General features: G+C 49.4%; 1 protein-coding gene across 1 annotated transcript in view; it reads left to right on the top strand.

Moving 5' to 3' along the window:
- Positions 1 to 237: 237 nt before the first annotated feature.
- LOC117053364 (RING finger protein 145-like) overlaps positions 238 to 17,292 on the top strand; it is a 34,408-nt gene continuing 17,353 nt past the window's right edge. Inside the window, exons 1-8 of the mRNA XM_033161046.1 lie at positions 238 to 442; positions 3,711 to 3,819; positions 5,957 to 6,048; positions 6,662 to 6,897; positions 7,984 to 8,162; positions 9,050 to 9,190; positions 12,837 to 13,019; positions 15,176 to 15,323. Of these exons, the coding sequence (XP_033016937.1) occupies positions 271 to 442; positions 3,711 to 3,819; positions 5,957 to 6,048; positions 6,662 to 6,897; positions 7,984 to 8,162; positions 9,050 to 9,190; positions 12,837 to 13,019; positions 15,176 to 15,323 (1,260 nt within the window). The 5' untranslated portion in view covers positions 238 to 270. The remainder of the gene's footprint in view (positions 443 to 3,710; positions 3,820 to 5,956; positions 6,049 to 6,661; positions 6,898 to 7,983; positions 8,163 to 9,049; positions 9,191 to 12,836; positions 13,020 to 15,175; positions 15,324 to 17,292) is intronic.

Below are 17,292 nucleotides of genomic sequence, written 5' to 3'. Positions count from 1 at the left end.
CCTCCTGCCTTCCTCTGCCTCTTCTTTTGGGTTGCTGCCCCTCTTATTTCGGCCGCTGCCCTTCCCTTGAGACCACCCACCTGGAAGGAAGTAAGCGGCGGGGGGGGGGGAGAGATCCTTTTTGGGGAGAGAGACCCCCCGCTGGGCTCTGCTAGACCGGTAAGGGAAGACCTCGGCAGCAGAGCCTCAGGTCCCTGCTGGAGTTGGGTGTGTGTGTGTGTGTATGTGTGGTTTTTTTTGGGGGGGGGGTGTCCTTAACTCGGAGCTGCCATGCCCAGCCTGGAAGAGGTTGCCAACGTGGCGCTCCGCGTGCCCAGCATCGCCCTGCTGGACCTGCTCTACCGGTGGGATGTGCAGGCCTTCGCCGAGCTGCTGCTGCACCCGAGGAGGACCGAGGGGGCCTACCTGTGGCGACATCACCTGTGGAACGCCTATTACGCAGGTGAGTGATGCAGGCCAGGCAGGGGGGGAGGCGCTCCTGGGAAGTCGCCGCGTCGCTCGTGGTCTTGACTTGAGCATGTGCAGAGTGCCCCAAAAAATTACTTTGGTGGGGAGTTATTGAACCGATTACCGGTCGTCTTCGGAAGAAGTGTGCATGCACATGAAAGCTCATACCAAGAACAAACTTAGCTGGTCTCTAAGGTGCTACTGGAAGGAACTTTTTTTTAATTTTTTATTTTGTTTCGGTCATCTTCTGTTATCTTCTGTACCGTGAGATGACCTGCCTGTGCCAGTATGAATCCACAAGCCTAAGAAGCAGTGTGGTGTATTGGTCAGTGTATCGGACCAGGACCTCGGAGGCCAGGGTTCGAATCTCCACTCGACCCTGGGTGACCTTGGTGCCGTTCAACCTAACTTACCTCACAGGGTTGCTGTGGGGATTTAATGATGAGGAGGAGAAGCATGTATGTCGTCTTGAGCTCCTTGGGGTAAAAGAGTGGGTTATAAATGCAATTACTGTATTATTATTCATCATAATATTACAACTGAGTTATTGCAAATCAAGGTTTTTAGGGGGATAAAAGTCGCCTTGCTGATAGCAGTGCTAAGGAACTGGATGTCAGAAACACGTGCCAAACTACTGCAAATAATCCATTGATATACCAGTAAATCCCAGTCTGCTTTCTGTCCTGAGCTGTCGACATGCTGTGTTTAAAATCAAGCTTCCAGATTCTGCATCAAAGTAACTAAAAATTTCCCACTCACGCACACAAAGTGAAATTATGCAACCTGGAATAAGTTGTGTAAACTGAGGACATTTTTGCATATTACTCTTCTGGGTGCTCCAGGATCTGTGTATATGCTCAAATGTTCACGCACACATACACAAAAAGTGAAATTATACATCCTGGAATAAATTATGTCCGCTGAAGACATTGATACCTGTGGCAGGTTATGAATTCTGGCTGCTCCAGAGGTCGGTCTGTCTGCTGGAATGTATTTGATGAGACATAATTCAGCTCACGTTGCTAGCCGTTGTAAGTTTTTATTGCAAGAAGTTTGGAAAGTCACAAATGTACCTTCAGCTTAAAAAGAAGAAGAAGGAAAAAAATTAAACGTCGGGGGTGTGGCAGTGATCAAAAATAATTACTTACATAGAAAGCAATGAGAAGATGATAATATTTTAAATGTATTTTAATATTTGATGGAAGCCGCCCAGAGTGGCTGGGGAGACCCAGCCAGATGGGTGGGGTACAAATAATAAATTATTATTATTATTATTATTATTATTATTATTATTATTATTATTATCTGTTACGCGTCTATGTTTATGATACTACGGAACAATCTAGGACAGGCCTGTGGGTTTGAAAACATGTTTGCAGATGTGGAAAAAATGGTGTGTTGCAATTTTGACTGGATTAATCTTCTGCTAAGACTGACATTTTTCGCTATACAATCATTGCAAAGTTATGTGTACACAGTTCTTTCTGCCTCCTCTGTCTACCCAGTGGGACCTTTGCAGACAATCTCAACCCCCTGGCCTTTCTAAGTCCCCATCAGCCGGTATTTTAAGTTTCCTCTGCCTGTTGCCGCATGTTTTCTGCTGTCATACGCAGTTAGAAATTAGCCAGGCGCCGGGTGCGTTTTGCAACTGGCAAGGAGCCCGTTGCGACCACTGGGAGATCTCTGGGTGCTAGGTTGGCAACTGGTGAAAGCAGAACGTCACTTGGAGAAGGATCTGAAATATTTCCCTTGGAGCATGAATTTGTTTTATTTTTAAAATGTGTTGTAAACTGCTTTGCAACAACAACCTTTGGGGGAGGGGGGATGACGCCTAGAAATTCCATTGTGTTGACCGTAACCTAGGTTTAAGGTGCCATTTGGCGATTAGATTATATATCTGAGTTTTCAACATTTTTTCTCAATCAGAAAATAATTAAGATTCATTGGCATGCCGAGTTCTTTGCCTGCTGCCATGTTTAAGAGAGCAATTGTGGTGTAGTGGTTAAGAGCCGTAGACTTGTAATCTGGGGAACCGGGTGTCGCGGGCCCTTCGCCCTGTACAGCCCACCCCGGACGTTTTACGGTCTATGAGTGCTGCACCAACGACAAACGGTCCCCAGCTGCAGCCCTTCAGACTACTAGCTGGATCCTGCTTACTTCATTCACCACAGACGAGGATATTGTGAACTAAAAAGTTGTTTATTGAGTACAAAGCTTGTGGTTGCTGATAAATAAAAGGTTGTTCAAGAAGTTTATAACAGTTGTCCTATACCGGCCTAGTACCTCTAATTGTTACCGGCCTATTACCTCTAATAGTTAACTAAATATCAATAACAACACGTTTCACAATCTCTTTATCCTCTCTGCTAACTTCCACCTCAGACTCTAAACTCCCAGCTCTATCTCTTGACTCACACTGCTCAACTAACTCCACTCTCCTTCTAACTCTCCAACTCCAACTCCAACTAACTCTAACTCCAGCACCAACTTCAACTGCCTTACTGTCCACTGGGAGGGGTGTTTTATACCCAGGCTAAGCCCGCCCCCGAGGGTTCTAACTGTCAGAAAAATTTAACCCCTACCTGGCGCTGGGCTAGTTCTCCACACCGGGTTCGTGTCTCCGCTCCTCCACATGCAGCTGCTGGGTGACCTTGGGCTAGTCACACTTCTCTGAAGTCTCTCAGCCCCACTCACCTCACAGAGTGTTTGTTGTGGGGGAGGAAGGGAAAGGAGAAGAAGAGTTTGGATTTGATACCCCGCTTTATCACTACCCGAAGGAGTCTTAAAGCGGCTAACATTCTCCTGTGGTGTAGTGGTTGAGAGCGGTAGACTCGTAATCTGGTGAACCAGGTTCGCATCTCCTCTCTTCCACATGCAGCTGCTGGGTGACCTTGGGCTAGTCACACTTCTCTGAAGTCTCTCAGCCCCACTCACCTCACAGAGTGTTTGTTGTGGAGGAGGAAGGGAAAGGAGAATGTGAGCTGCTTTGAGACTCCTTTGGGTAGTGATAAAGCGGGATATCAAATCCAAACTCTTCTGCTTCTTCTTCTCTTCTTCTATGTTGTTCAGTTTTGTTCAATTGCAATCATGGCCAGGCAGAATATTCACAGGTTTGGAGAGGGGTTCAGGCAAGTGTTTGGCACAACAGCCTGACTCTTGAGCATTTGACAGAAGGCAGCTAAGGGCTTTTCCGCAAAACTAAACAGGTGGACATAAGAGCGTTTTAAATGTTGGCTTCTCTCTCCTCTTCCTCGTTGCTTTAGGTCACTTGGTGTGTGTGGTGGTTTTGCTGCTCCCAGTCCGGACGCTTGTGAAGTTGTACCTCTACATCCTGACAGCGTTGCTGCTTTATGTGAGCCACCAGACGGCTCGGTAAGGACTCGGTCGCCTCCTTCTGCGAACTGGAAGTGGCGGATCATAGAGTTGACTTGCTAGAAAGGAAGGGCTCGAGGTCATGGGGGCCAGCAGGGGTTGTGGAGCAGGCTCTGCTCTCCAAAAAACGTTCCTGGCAATGGCATTCTCAAAAGGAATTAGGAGTGCTGTAGCCTCCTGGTCCTTTGCCTTTAAACTGCAGGAGCTGATGGATGGGTCCTTGCCATTTTTACATCTTTTGCGAGGTGCATCTACATTTGGGGGGGCTGCTAGGAGCAGGTGGGACGGACACAGGTGGTTCTGTGGGTTAAACCGCAGAGCCTAGGGCTTGCTGATCAGAAGGTCGGCGGTTCGAATCCCAGCGGTGGGGTGAGCTCCTGTTGCTCGGCCCCTGCTCCTGCCCACCTAGCAGTTCAAAAGCACGTCAAAGTGCAAGTAGATAAATAGGTACCGCTCCGGCAGGAAGGTAAATGGTGTTTCTGTGTGCTGCTCTGGTTCGCCAGAAGCGGCTTAGTCATGCCGGCCACATGACCTGGAAGCTGTACGCTGGCTCCCTCAGCCAGTAACGCGAGATGAGCACCGCAATCCCAGAGTCACCCACGACTGGACCTAACGGTCAGGGGCCCCTTTACCTTTACCTAGGAGCAGGTGGGAGTTTCCAGTGGTGCTTTCCACATGCCAAGGCCTATGTCAAATTTTGGAAGTATGTTTCCGAGCACAATTCAAAGTGTTGGTGCTGACCTTGAAAGTCCTAAATGGCCTCGGCCCAGTATACCTGAAGGAGCGTCTCCACCCCCATCATTCAGCCCGGACACTGAGGTCCAGCTCCGAGGGCCTTCTGGCGGTTCCCTCACTGAGAGAAGTGAGGTTACAGGGAACCAGGCAGAGGGCCTTCTCAGTATTGGCACCCGCTCTCCCATCAGATGTCAAGGAAATAAACAAGTATCTGACTTCTAGGAGACATCTGAAGGCTGCTCTGTATAGGGATGTTTTTAATGTTTGGTGTTTTATTGTGTTTTGTTTTGTTTTTAATTTTTCTGGAAGCCTCCCAGAGTGGCTGGGTCCGAAAAAATCATGGTGGGCCGCTGGGACTAATATTCTTGCAGGAGTGTATGTATGCCTGGCTCCAAAAGGAAGGGTGTACAATTCTGCGTTCAGAGAAGCTGGATTCTGCAACCTGTCTAAATTATGCACCGCCCTCACTTGGGTCTGTGTTTGCATACCGTTGTGCTTCTGTTGTTTATGGGGAAAGCAAAGAAAGAGGCTAGATCAGGGGTCCTCAAACTAAGGCCCGGGGTCCGGATGCGGCCCAGTCGCCTTCTAAATCCGGGAATCTAAATCCTTCTAAATCCGGGAATCAGCGTGTTTTTACATGAGTAGAATGTGTCCTTTTATTTAAAATGCACCTCTGGGTTATTAGTGGGGCATAGGAATTCGTTCATATTTTTTTCCCCAAAATATAGTTCGGCCCCCCACAAGGTATGAGGGACAGTGGACTGGCCCCCTGCTGGAAATGTTTGCTGACCCCTGGGCTAGACTCTGAAGCCCCCGCCCCGACCAGTGGACACTCTGCAGTCCTAAAGACTTGAAACTTGCTTTTAAGTAAAAATGGAAGACTCAAGTAGCTGAGTCCTACGCTAGGTTCCCGTTTCTGTAATCACATAGTTCAGTTGCAGAATCGCAGGATACTCTTAGCTCTGGGCACTGGGAGCAGCAGAAAAATGCAGCCAGGGTACTGGCTGGAAAATGGAGCCCCAAATGGACAGCTTGCCAAGGATGGAGTAATGTTTCTGACATTGGCGAAAGAATGCGTCGCAGTTGCTAATTTCTGGCCTGGACTGTGACGGCCTTTGCCACTGGTAGCTCAGATCCAGTTCAGATACCTCACCCCACACTTGGACGGCCATCTCCGCTGTTGGTGGGAGTTGAAACAAGCCCAGAGTTTGCAAAATTGAAGCAACAGCATGTGTGAACGGGGCCTTGGTTGTTGGAGAAAGAGAGGGCAGGGAAACTGTTCACAGGTAGAGGTACCAAGGTTTTTTTTATTAAGCAACAGGGAGCTAGTCCTTGCTTGGTGCCTCCTCTGGCTTGCGTCCTCCTTGGCATTACAAACTTGTCTCCCGGGCTCCCATTCCAGAGACTACATCCGCCACGAGATGGAGCGGGATTTCCATGGCGCCGTGTACAACGACCCTGTGGCGCTTAGCCACTTCGCCACGGCACTCACAGGTGAGGAACGGGGCGGGCGGGTGCTGGCTTGTTCATTCCCCTCTACTGCTCTTTGACCTGCTTATATGCAGAAAAGGTGGGGACTTTTTTTTAACCCGGGGGCCACATTTCCGACTGGGCAGCCTTCCAGGGGCCAGGTGGGCGGGGCCAGAGGCGAAGGTGGGTGGAGCCTTGGGTGTGCATTTTACCGTTGTGCTGTGGCCTGGTTTCGACACACACTCGCAAACCCTTCTCCATCCTACATCCATACAAGGAGGTGGTGTTATCAGAAGAAGAAGAAGAGGAGTTTGGATTTGATATCCCGTTTTATCACTGCCCAAAGGAGTCTCAAAGCGGCTTACATTCTCCTTTCCCCTCTTCCCCCACAACAAACACTCTGTGGGGTGAGTGGGGCTGAGAGACTTCAGAGAAGTGTGACTAGCCCAAGGTCACCCAGCAGCTGCATGTGGAGGAGCGGGGACGCGAACCCGGTTCACCAGATTACGAGTCTACCGCTCTTAACCACTACACCACACTGGCTCTCAGAGTTATCAGCTCCTTGGCTACTTGTCCTGCCTTCCTGCATTTGGGACGCCCCCCTGACCCCCTGCTTCTCTCCTCCCTTCCTGCCCAGGTCAAGTCATCCTTGCCACCCTCTGCGCCCTCCTTCTGAAGACCAAGCGGGTGTGGCTCTTTGGGGCTCCACTCCTCCCTCTGGCCGCCCGTCTCTGCTGCCTCCCGCTTCAGGCCTTGCCTGCCGTGAACAGCTTCGCCACAGCTCTCACCGCAATGGAGGCTCTTTACCTCGCGGCTTCCTGCCTGGCGGTTCCTCTCCAATGGGCAACGGTCGCCTGCCGGGAGGTTGCTCAGGTGACGAGGGAGGTCCAAGGGGATCGCTCCTCCGAATCGCATCGGTTTCTGGTTGGCAGCTGCTCCCTGCCAACTTGTCCTTGTGCGTACCCGCCCTCCATAGTTCAGTGAAGGGATGCGGGTGGCGCTGTGGTCTAAACCACTGAGCCTCTTGGGCTTGCCGATCGGGAGGTTGGCGGTTCAAATCCCCGTGGCGGGGTGAGCTCCCGTTGATTTGTCCCAGCTCCTGCCAACCTAGCAGTTCGAAAGCACACCAGTGCAAATAGATAAATAGGTACCCCTCCGGCGGGAAGGTAAACTGTGTTTCCGTGCCCTCCAGTTTCTGTTGCGATGTTCCATCACGCCAGAAGTGGTTTAGTCTTGCTGGCCACATGACCCGGAAAGCTGTGGATAATAATAATAATAATAATAATAATAATAATAATATAATTTATTACTTATACCCCGACCATCTGGCCGGGACTCCAAAAGCCGCCTCCCTCAGCCTGAAAGCGAAATGATCACCGCAACCCCATAGACGCCTTTGACTGGAATTAACCGTCCAGCGGTCCTATAGTGCAGTCCTAAGGAAGCTTAGAATACATAAGAACCTCAGACCATTGGGTTCAGCTACCTCATAGAATTGTAGAGCTAGAGGGGACTCATTTGGTCCAACCCCCTGCATGCGGCAATTTCAGCCAAAGCATCCCTGACAGATGGCCATCAAACCTCTGCTTAAAAACCTGCAAGGGGACAGTTCTACTGGCGAACAACTCTTAGTATCAGAAAGCTCTTCCTGATGTTCAGTTGGAATCGCTGCCCAGCCTATCAGGAGTCCAAGCAAGCACCCAACTCTTCCCCAGAGTGGCTAGGAAAACCCAGCGGGGTAGAAATAATAAATTATTATTATTATTATTATTATTATTATTATTATTATTATTATTAATCCAGTGGGCTCCCAATCCCATACTCCAGGATCCTGGAGAATTGCATGAGCATCTGGTTCGAATGTGATTGAAAGTTCTGTATGGACAGGAAGGGCCCCCGGCAAACATTCCCTCTAAGTCTAATTTGGGGTCCTCTTTGGACTCCCTTTTTTGTCCGCAGGTGCTGGAGGTTCATCGCCTGGTGGCGCTGGGGATTTCCCTTTGGAGGCAGCTGGCTGTCCCGCTCTTGTTCCTGGTCTTCTGGCTGGCGCTGTTCACTCTGCAGATCTGTGCCCTGGCTACCTCCTCCTCTGGCAACCCTTTGCCCCAGCAAGGGTTGGTCTTCATCTTCCTCAGCAGGTAGAAAGGTGGTGGGTCGGGGAGGAGAAGCGAGCAGCAACTTCCCACAGGGTCATCGAATTGTAGCGTTGGAAGGGACCTCCAAGGGTCATCTAGCCCAGCCCCTTGCAATGCTGGGATCACAGCCAAATGCAGCCCCGGCAGATGGTCCTCCAACCTCTTGGAAACCTCCAGAGAAGGAGAGTCCACCCCCTCCAAGGGAGTCCATTCCACGGTCCAACAGCTCTTGTCGTCAGAAACCTCTTCCTAATTTTGATTGCGCGTCTCCTTCCTTGTCATTCAAATCCACTGGTTTGGGTTCTACAGCAGAAAACAAGCTTGTTCCATCCCCCATGGGGAAAGCCCTTCCGAGGGCCCAAGCTACGCCCATTGCTGTGTTGAGCCAGGAGGAGTGGAAAGGGCTCTTGGAACATGGTAACATTTTGCCCACGTTGGGCAAAAAGATCCCTGCATTGCAGGGGGTTGGACTAGATGACCCTCGGGGTTCCCTTCCTGCTCTACAGTTCAATTATTATGTGTGTCTCTTCTTCTTCACTGTGAGAACAGGATGCTGGACCAGATAATTTTTGATTATTACCATTGTTTATTAAATTTATATTCATCCTAAGATCGCAGAGCCATTGGCGCAGTCCAGACAGGCCCCATGAAACCTAATAACTTCCTGCAGTGCAGAATTTGCTGCCTTGTGGCTGGCTTGCAAGCAAGTGTGATGCTTAAAGGATAAATCTCTCGGCGAACGCTTGGTGCACTGGCCTCCTGACTCTCAGCGGCCGGAGAAGGGTTTTCTCCTCCATGTCCCTGTTTGGCCGCTCTAGGAAACAGGATACTGGGCTCGACGGCCTCCGCTTGGTCCGATCCTGGAGTCGTAACGTTTTCCCTCTCCGCAGTGTGGCCGAATGTTGCAGCACCCCGTACTCCCTCATTGGGCTCACCTTCGCTGTCTCCTACCTGGCCCTGGGCCTCCTCAAACTCTGCAAGTTCTACCTGGCAGGTTACAGCGCTTTCCAGGATGGCAATGTGATGCACAGGTGAGAGAGCTCGAAAGAGCAGCTGCCTAGATCCTCTAATACTCACTTTGGTTTATTTGTTAACTTTGCACACTGCCCTTCATCCGAAGATCTCGGGGAAGTTCACAGCATAAAAATAGAAACACAGTATACACAATAACAGCAAGAATAAAACAAACACATCAGAGAGAGAGAGAGAGAGAGAGAGAGAGATAGAACAAAATTAAAAATTAAAAAAATCCTTCCGGTAGCACCTTGGAGACCAACTAAGTTTGTTCTTGGTATGAGCTTTCGTGTGCATGCACACTTCTTCAGATACACTGAAACGGAAGTCACCAGACCCCTGTATATATAGTGAGAGAATGGGGAGGGGTATTACTCAGAAGGGTGGTGGGAATGGGTGATCGGCTGATAGGTGTGGAAAACCTGTTGACGACTGTTAACGACTGCAATTGGTCTTATCGGAAAGAGCAAGGGGTGAGATGGCTAAAAATAGCTTTATCATGGATAATGAGATGAGAATCCAATGTCTATTCTGACCAGGTCTGTCAGGGAAAGAGGGATTGCTCAGGAGGAGCAGGGGGGGAGAGAGGGGCAAGCTGCAGCTGGGACAAAAGATAGCGATTCTTCCAGTAAAAGGGGGTCGCTGGGATACAGAGAGCAGTTGCCTATAATTTCAACAGATTCATCTTCCTCCCCCAGCCCCAATCAGGAATTGTCTCCGGAGGAGGGGGAGATTTCAAACATTGTCAGTAGCAGAAAAGTGAGTGAGCCAAGGGGGAGGAGGAGGCGACGACGGCGTCATATCAGAGTGCCGAGAAGTTGGCTCTGTTGGCGCGCACGCACGCGAGGACTCAGCAGTCCGGGAAACTGAAACTGATTAAGCAGTCATGCTTCAAGACTGTAATTCTTAATGAACAATAAATAGTTTTATAGCTCACCGTTGGAGCTGGTCGTTTCTCATGAGCAACATCAAAGGGGAGAGGATTCCTGACAAGGTCTCTCCATGGTTTTAAGTTTGGTGATTAGTTGCAATTCAGCAACTTCTCTTTCCAGTCTATTTCTGAAATTCCTTTGTATTAAGACAGCTACTTTGAGATCTTTTATAGAATGTCCTGGGAGACTGAAGTGTTAGAATCATAGAATCCTAGAATCCTAGAGTTGGAAGAGACCCCAAGGGCCATCCAGTCCAACCCCCTGCCAAACAGGAAACACCATCAAAGCATTCCTGACAGATGGCTGTCAAGCCTCTGCTTAAAGACCTCCAAAGAAGGAGACTCCACCACACTCCTTGGCAGCAAATTCCACTGTCCAACAGCTCTTACTGTCAGGAAGTTCTTCCTAATGTTTAGGTGGAATCTTCTTTCTTGTAGTTTGAATCCATTGCCCTGTGTCCGCTTCTCCTACTGGTTTCTCTGTCTTGTGATTCCTGATATCAGATTTATGTCCATTTATCCTTTGGCGTAGGGTTTGGCCTGTTTGTCCAATATAGAGAGCTGAAGGGCACTGTTGGCATTTGATGGCATACACAATGTTGGAAGATGAGCAATTAAATAGTCCTGAGATAGTATGTTTGATGTTGTTGGGGCCAGTAATGGTGTTGTCCGGGTTTATGTGGCAGCAAAATTGGCATCTGGGTTTATTGTAGGCTGTGGTACCAGTGTCCATGTTGAGTCCTGTCATTGTATCATTGTGGGTGAGGAGTTGTTTAAGATTGGGTGTCTGTCTGTAGGCGATGAAGGGTCTTCCTCCCAGAGCTTGAGAAAGAGAACTGTCATTGTCTAGGAGAGGTTGTAGGTCTCTGATGACGCTAGAGAGAGACTGAGTGACTGACTGACTGACTGACTTAAAAGGGTATTGGATGTTAATCAACCCAAGGCCTGGGGAAAAAGGAATGTTTTGTTTTCTTCTATAATTTTTATTAAATTTTCTGTTTTACATTTTAGAGTATTCATTTAAACAACCTAAAGTATCAGTGGTTAAAAAAAAGAGGTTTAAAGACTGTCTCAAGGCAAATCTTTAAAAATGTAGTATAAACACCGACAACTGGAAAACACTGGCCTGCGAGCGCTCCAATTGGAGAACAGCCTTTATCAAAGGTGTCTTGGGCTTTGAAGACACTCGAACTCAGGACGCAAGGGAGAAACGTGCTAAGAGGAAGGCACGCTTGGCAAATCCACACCGTGAAGGACGTGTGGATCCAGAATTGGCCTTCACAGTCACTTACAGACTCATTGTTAAAAATGTGATAATGGAAGGCAATCTTACTCGGCTAAGAGGAATTGCCAAAGAAGATGAAAGTATCAGTGGCTTCCCTTCTTCTCTTTCCATGGTTCTTTTTCAATAGCATAAATCCCTGCACATTTTACATAACTTAACCATTCAGTGTTCCATTATTACATCCATCAAAACTTATTTACAATTTATCTTAGTGTACACAATTTTCTCCCATATAATCAACCAACATTTTCCAATCTTCTTTAAACGTATGTTCTTCTTGTTCTGTTATTCTATATGCTACCTTGCTCATTTTTCATTTGGGGGATAACGAAACACGGGCCGCAGTTGTGGCATACATAAATGACCTTTTTTGACACCTGGGAATTTCTGCCTGGATCATCCCTTAGAAAAGAGGAATGTTTTTGCCTGGCGCCCCAAAAATATGCAGTGGACCTCCCTGGGGATGGTGTTCTAAAACACTCAAAACTCCCCAAATTTATCTAGAACAAGAGAGCATTTAAAAAAACAACAACAACACCCGCTAAGTCTAGAGAGGTGTACTGTGGTGATTTTCTCTCCATATCCTATTTTTTTGGATAAGATAAGATAAGATTTCTTTATTGTCATTGTACAAGTACAACGAAATTGGATGCCATCCCATAAAAACAAAACAAAAAGCAGCACACGAAAAAAAACAAAAAATGAAAACACATTGTCAGCCACACATGCACATACGTACACACCCATCACAACTCTCCAAGGTCCTATTATCTGGTTACAGCATTTAAGATGGTTGTAGCTCTTGGGTAGAAACTATTCTTCAATCTGTTTGTTCTTGATCTAATGGTTCTATATCTCTTGCCCGAAGGCAGTGGTGCAAAAAGGCTATTTTCCTGATGAGATGGAGGATCCTGTAAAATGTTGTTTACTTTTTTAAGGCAACGGGTACTGTATAGTTCTTCCAAAGATGGGAAAGGATGACCAATAATTTTCCGGGCTGTGGTTATGACCTTCTGTAGAACCTTCCTCTCCCTGGCTGTGCAGCTGGAAAACCAAGCACAGATACAGTATGTAAGAACGCTCTCCATGGAGCCTCGGTAGAAGGACACCAGCAGTCTCTCACTCAGATTGTTCTTCTTTAAAAGTCTGAGGAAATAAATTCTCTGCTGGGCCTTCTTTACCAGAGCAGTAGTATTTGCGCTCCAAGTCATACCCTGCTCGATAATCACTCCCAAAAACTTAAATACTGCCACCCTCTCCATCCGGTCCTTGCCGATATACAGGGGCTGAATACCCGCCTTCCCCCCCCCCCCTGTAATCCACCACCAGTTCCTTGGTCTTAGCAGTATTAAGAGCCAGATTATTTTCTCCACACCAAACACAGAACCACCCCACAGGGGGAAAAAAAAATCCAATGTACAGCTTCATACTTTCCCCCTTGTTTCAGGGGTGTGACGGAGGGTGTGACCTTGCTGCTGCTTGCCCTCCAGACCGGCCTTCTTGGGTTACAGCTCTTGGAAAGAACCTTCCTCCTCAGCATCATCCTCTTCATCGTGGTGACGTCCACCCTGCAGTCCATGATTGAAATAGCCGACCCCATCGTGTTGGGCCTGGGGGCTACGCGGAACAGGTGACAGTGCTCTCTCCTCTGCGCGGACACACGGGAACAGGGGGCGCGACCCGTGTCCTCGTGGTGATAAATCTGCATAGCCTGGAGGTGGTGGGGGGGTTGGGGGCATTCCCTGCACGCATGCACGCCCTGCCTCACTGTTGAGGGGCGCTCAGAAACGAGCCGCCAACATTTTGGGCCCAACGCGGAAGCTTGAGGAAGTGTCGTTGGCGCCAGTCACAAAATGGCGGCCGCGGCGGAGGGGGGCGTGGGCTAACACAAAGTGGCCGACACAACTTAGAGAGCAAGAATAAAGGTGAAGGTGAAGGGACCCCTGACCATTAGGTCCAGTCGTGTCCGACTCTGGGGTTGCGGAGCTCATCTCGCTTTACTGGCCGAGGGAGCCGGCGTACATCTTCCGGGTCATGTGGCCAGCGTGACTAAGCCGCTTCTGGCAGAACCAGAGCAGCGCACGGAAATGCCGTTTACCTTCCCGCCAGAGTGGTACCTATTTATCTACTTGCACTTTGACGTGCTTTCGAACTGCTAGGTGGGCAGGAGCTGGGACCGAGCAACGGGAGATCACCCCGTCGCGGGGATTCGAACCGCCAACCTTCTGATCGGCAAGCCCTAGGCTCTGTGACGTGGCAATTGCTAGCTGGGCCTGAAAGCAGCTGTAGTCCAAAAGATTTGGGGGGGGACACCAATTTGGGGAAGGCAGATCTGGAAGAATGTACTGTACAGCCTGGCCCCATACTCTCAGTGGGGCTTGATATCCCCCTTTCTTTCTCAAATAGCAGTTCCTACACACCATGTGTGTGTAAGGGGGGGGGGGACACCTGAATATATATGCATTTTTAATCGTCATACAGCAGTATGCCTCATTTTAAGGGTGAAGCTTGGTTTTTGTAAATTTCTTCAGTGAGTGGTCTTAAAAATACGCTTTTGGCTGTGCAGATTTAGCTTGTTAAGTCCATGTTTGATGAAGAAGCACATAAACTGCTTTGAGAAAACCGAAGGATTTTAATTTTGCCTTCTGAAAATGTCAGGTAACGCTAAATAACAACAACAATATTGCATGTCCTTGGCATCATTTATAAATCATTTCTGTGCAACTTTACACACCTTTTATGTACCAAGCAAAGCTGAATTATATAAATTTAGCCGAAATACCGTATATTGCGGCGTATAAGACGACTGGGCGTATAAGACGACCCCCAACTTTTCCAGTTAAAATATAGAGTTTGAGATATACTCAACCACAGATTTTCCACCCGGCGTATAAGACGACCCCCGACTTTTGAGAAGATTTTCCTGGATTAAAAAGTAGTCTTATACGCCAGAATATACTGTACCTTTCAAATTCCCGTCATGTTATGACTTTTTAGCACCCCCCATTTTGGGGAATTTGAAAGTTGAAAACTTCATCAAGCCCTATTCACACAGTCTTCATAGGAAGCTGACTTATGCAGAGTCACACCACTGGCTCATCTAGCACAGTATTGCCTGCTCTGACTGGCAGCAGGGTTTCAGGAATGAGTGTTTCTACAGCACTACCTCGGAGATGCTGTCCGTGGTTGAACGCGGGACCTTCTGCATCCAAAGCTGATGCTCTGCTGCTGAGCTACGGCCCTGCCCTAATGTAAAATGCTGTTCCTCATTACAGTCGTACCTTGGATCTCAAACGCCTCGGCTCCCGAGCGATCAAAACTCGGAAGTGAGTGTGCCGGTTTTCAAACGTACTTTTGGAAGCCGAACGTCCGACGGGGCTTCCGATCGGCTGCAGGAGTTTCCTGCAGCCAGTCGGAAGCTGCGCTTTGGTTTCCGAACGTTTTGGAAGCCGAACGGAATTCCGGAACGGATTCCGTTTGACTGCCAAGGTACGGCTGTGTTCTGAATCTGGGAGATTTAAATAGGAAGCTGCCTTCTGCTCAGCCAGGCCCCTGGTCCATCCAAGGAAGTGGCTGATCGGGATGGACTTTGCAGCAGCCTTCGTGGGCCTCTCAAACTGCCCCTCCGTCTCTTAGAATCGCAGAACCGTAGAGTTGGAAGGTACCCCTAGAGTCATCTAGTCCAACCCCCTGCAATGCAGGAATCTGTTGCCCAGCGTGGGGCTCGAACCCACGACCCTAACAGCCTTGTGCTCCACCGACTGAGCTGTCTGGCTGTTGTTTCAGGAGTTTCTGGAAGCATTTCCGCGGGGTCAGCATGTGCCTCTTCCTCCTGGTCTTCCCGGGCTTCATGGCGTACAAGATCGCTCACTTCTTCCACATGGACTTCTGGCTCCTGATCCTCGTCTCCAGCTGCATGCTGACCTCGCTGCAGGTACACTTGATCCCGTTTTTTGCCCGTAGCCGGAGCTGGTTTATTTCTGGGACGCTTTCCCCACAAGGGCATCCGTGCTCACAGCGGTTTCCCTTTAAAAAACACACTCCAAACACTGTGTAGAACAGTAATGGCGGCTGGGATCCATCTGTCTCGGGAGACCACAAAGGAGTGTGCCTTTTGAGGGTGAAGTCAAAGCATTGGAAAATTATAGCGCCTGCCCTGGCTGTAGAGACTGATGCAGGAGGGACATGTTCCGTTGCAACTGGAGCAGATAAAGGCGTCTGGTTTCGCTGCTGCAGGTGCACCAGGGCATTTGCGTGTCGAGACCCCGCGGCCGCCCCCTCGAGGTTGAAATAAAACACAGGGACACAGGATATAAGGTTTATGTTAGTGGGCAAAATTTGGCCACAACTCTATTGGTTACAGAATGTGAGCGGTAATTGGCTTAGGCATTGAGTGGACCTGACTATATCTGTCTCCTGCCCGCAGAGCAGGGAGTCCAGTAAGGGTAGGGGGAGCCCCGTCGATTCAGACCAACTCGAGTTCCCCCTGGGTTCCCAAGGGGTCGCGGCATGGCCCTAGCCCCGCCCCGGGCTTCGGACAAGATCCGCACCCCCGGATTCCTTTAACGGAATACCCTTAAGCTTGGAGGGGCAGGCGATGGCCAGGCCTCCCCTCCCCCAACATAAGGTCACCCAATGCCTAACCGCAACACCTGACAAAAGTTGTGACAGTTGCTAAGCGGTAGGCGAAAACCACATGGCCAAGCCAATCTGCCAAGTGGAAAAATTCCTACCAGGCCCCTGACAAGGGCAGGCGACCAACCGAAGTCCAGAGCAAGGCCATTGAAGGAAGGGAGGGAGGGTGGGAGATTGAGGAAAGCGCGCCGAAAGGAAACCCTCCGACCGCGCCTCTCTTTTAAAGGGGGGTCCCGGCCACGCCCCCCAGCCGGCCGATTGGCCGGCTGTTTGCTGACGCGGCCGGGACTCCTCCGGGCGGCGAGGGACAAAGTCCCCCGCCCACCCGGAAGTGAGAGGGCGGCCACGCGATCCACCGCAACTCCTCCCCACAGGCAAGTGGAGCGGATTTCTTCTCTCTACGCTGCTCTCTGTGGTTATTCCTCCTCTGGTCACTGCTGTGGATTAAGCTTTCATGGGGTACTGGATGGTTGATGAAGAGCATAATAAAATAATCATGATAACAGTCCCCCCCCACACACACACACTTAACAGGCCATACATAGGTGCCAATTCTAGTGAGGGCATCTAGGGCCCCCACAAATTTTTCCGTTGGGTGCTCAGAACCCACAATGCGGGGGATCCAGTGAGACTTCCGGTTTCTATTGGAAGTCCCGCCGGAGCCCCGACCCGAGCTCCCAGACAACATCCGAGGCCCTGCGAAGCCTCGGAAGTGACTGTAAGTTGAATCGGAGGCCTTCGAATGCATGACCTCCGAACCCCTTCAAGGTCTCGGAAGCACCACCATGCTGCCAGCGCCACGTTACGCCACGGGTGCCATTGAGCACCCATAACTCGGGGCCCCTGAGGCCATAGATTAATTAATGAAAAAAGTATAAAATACTCAGCCGTGACAATCCCAGAAACGAGATGGAGATGTTGTAAAGATATAAACCAAACTTAACTAAACGCAACTCCAAAAAATTGGGGTGATACTTCCCAATACTTCCCCAACAGTGACTCTCCCTAGGTTTCACTGACAACTAGGATGAATCCTTCAGTGTTCATATGGGAGTTGTCTCTGGGGTACCTCAGGGCTCTACGTTTGAAAACCTCTTGCCACCTATGGGATCTCCCTACCAGGGTTCCCAACTACTGCAGTTTGCCACCCCTTTAGGCAAATAAGTGGCACACTTGGCTTCACTGTCCAGCCCTCTGTATGACCGGAGAAGAAGCAAACAGTTTCCTCTTCCCCAGGAAAGCTTTGCTCTCTCCTCTTAGTCACACCT

This window comes from Lacerta agilis, chromosome 9 (genome assembly GCF_009819535.1).
Source record: "Lacerta agilis isolate rLacAgi1 chromosome 9, rLacAgi1.pri, whole genome shotgun sequence".
Taxonomy (NCBI): Eukaryota; Metazoa; Chordata; class Lepidosauria; order Squamata; family Lacertidae; genus Lacerta; species Lacerta agilis.
This window is presented reverse-complemented; position numbering and strand designations above follow the sequence as displayed.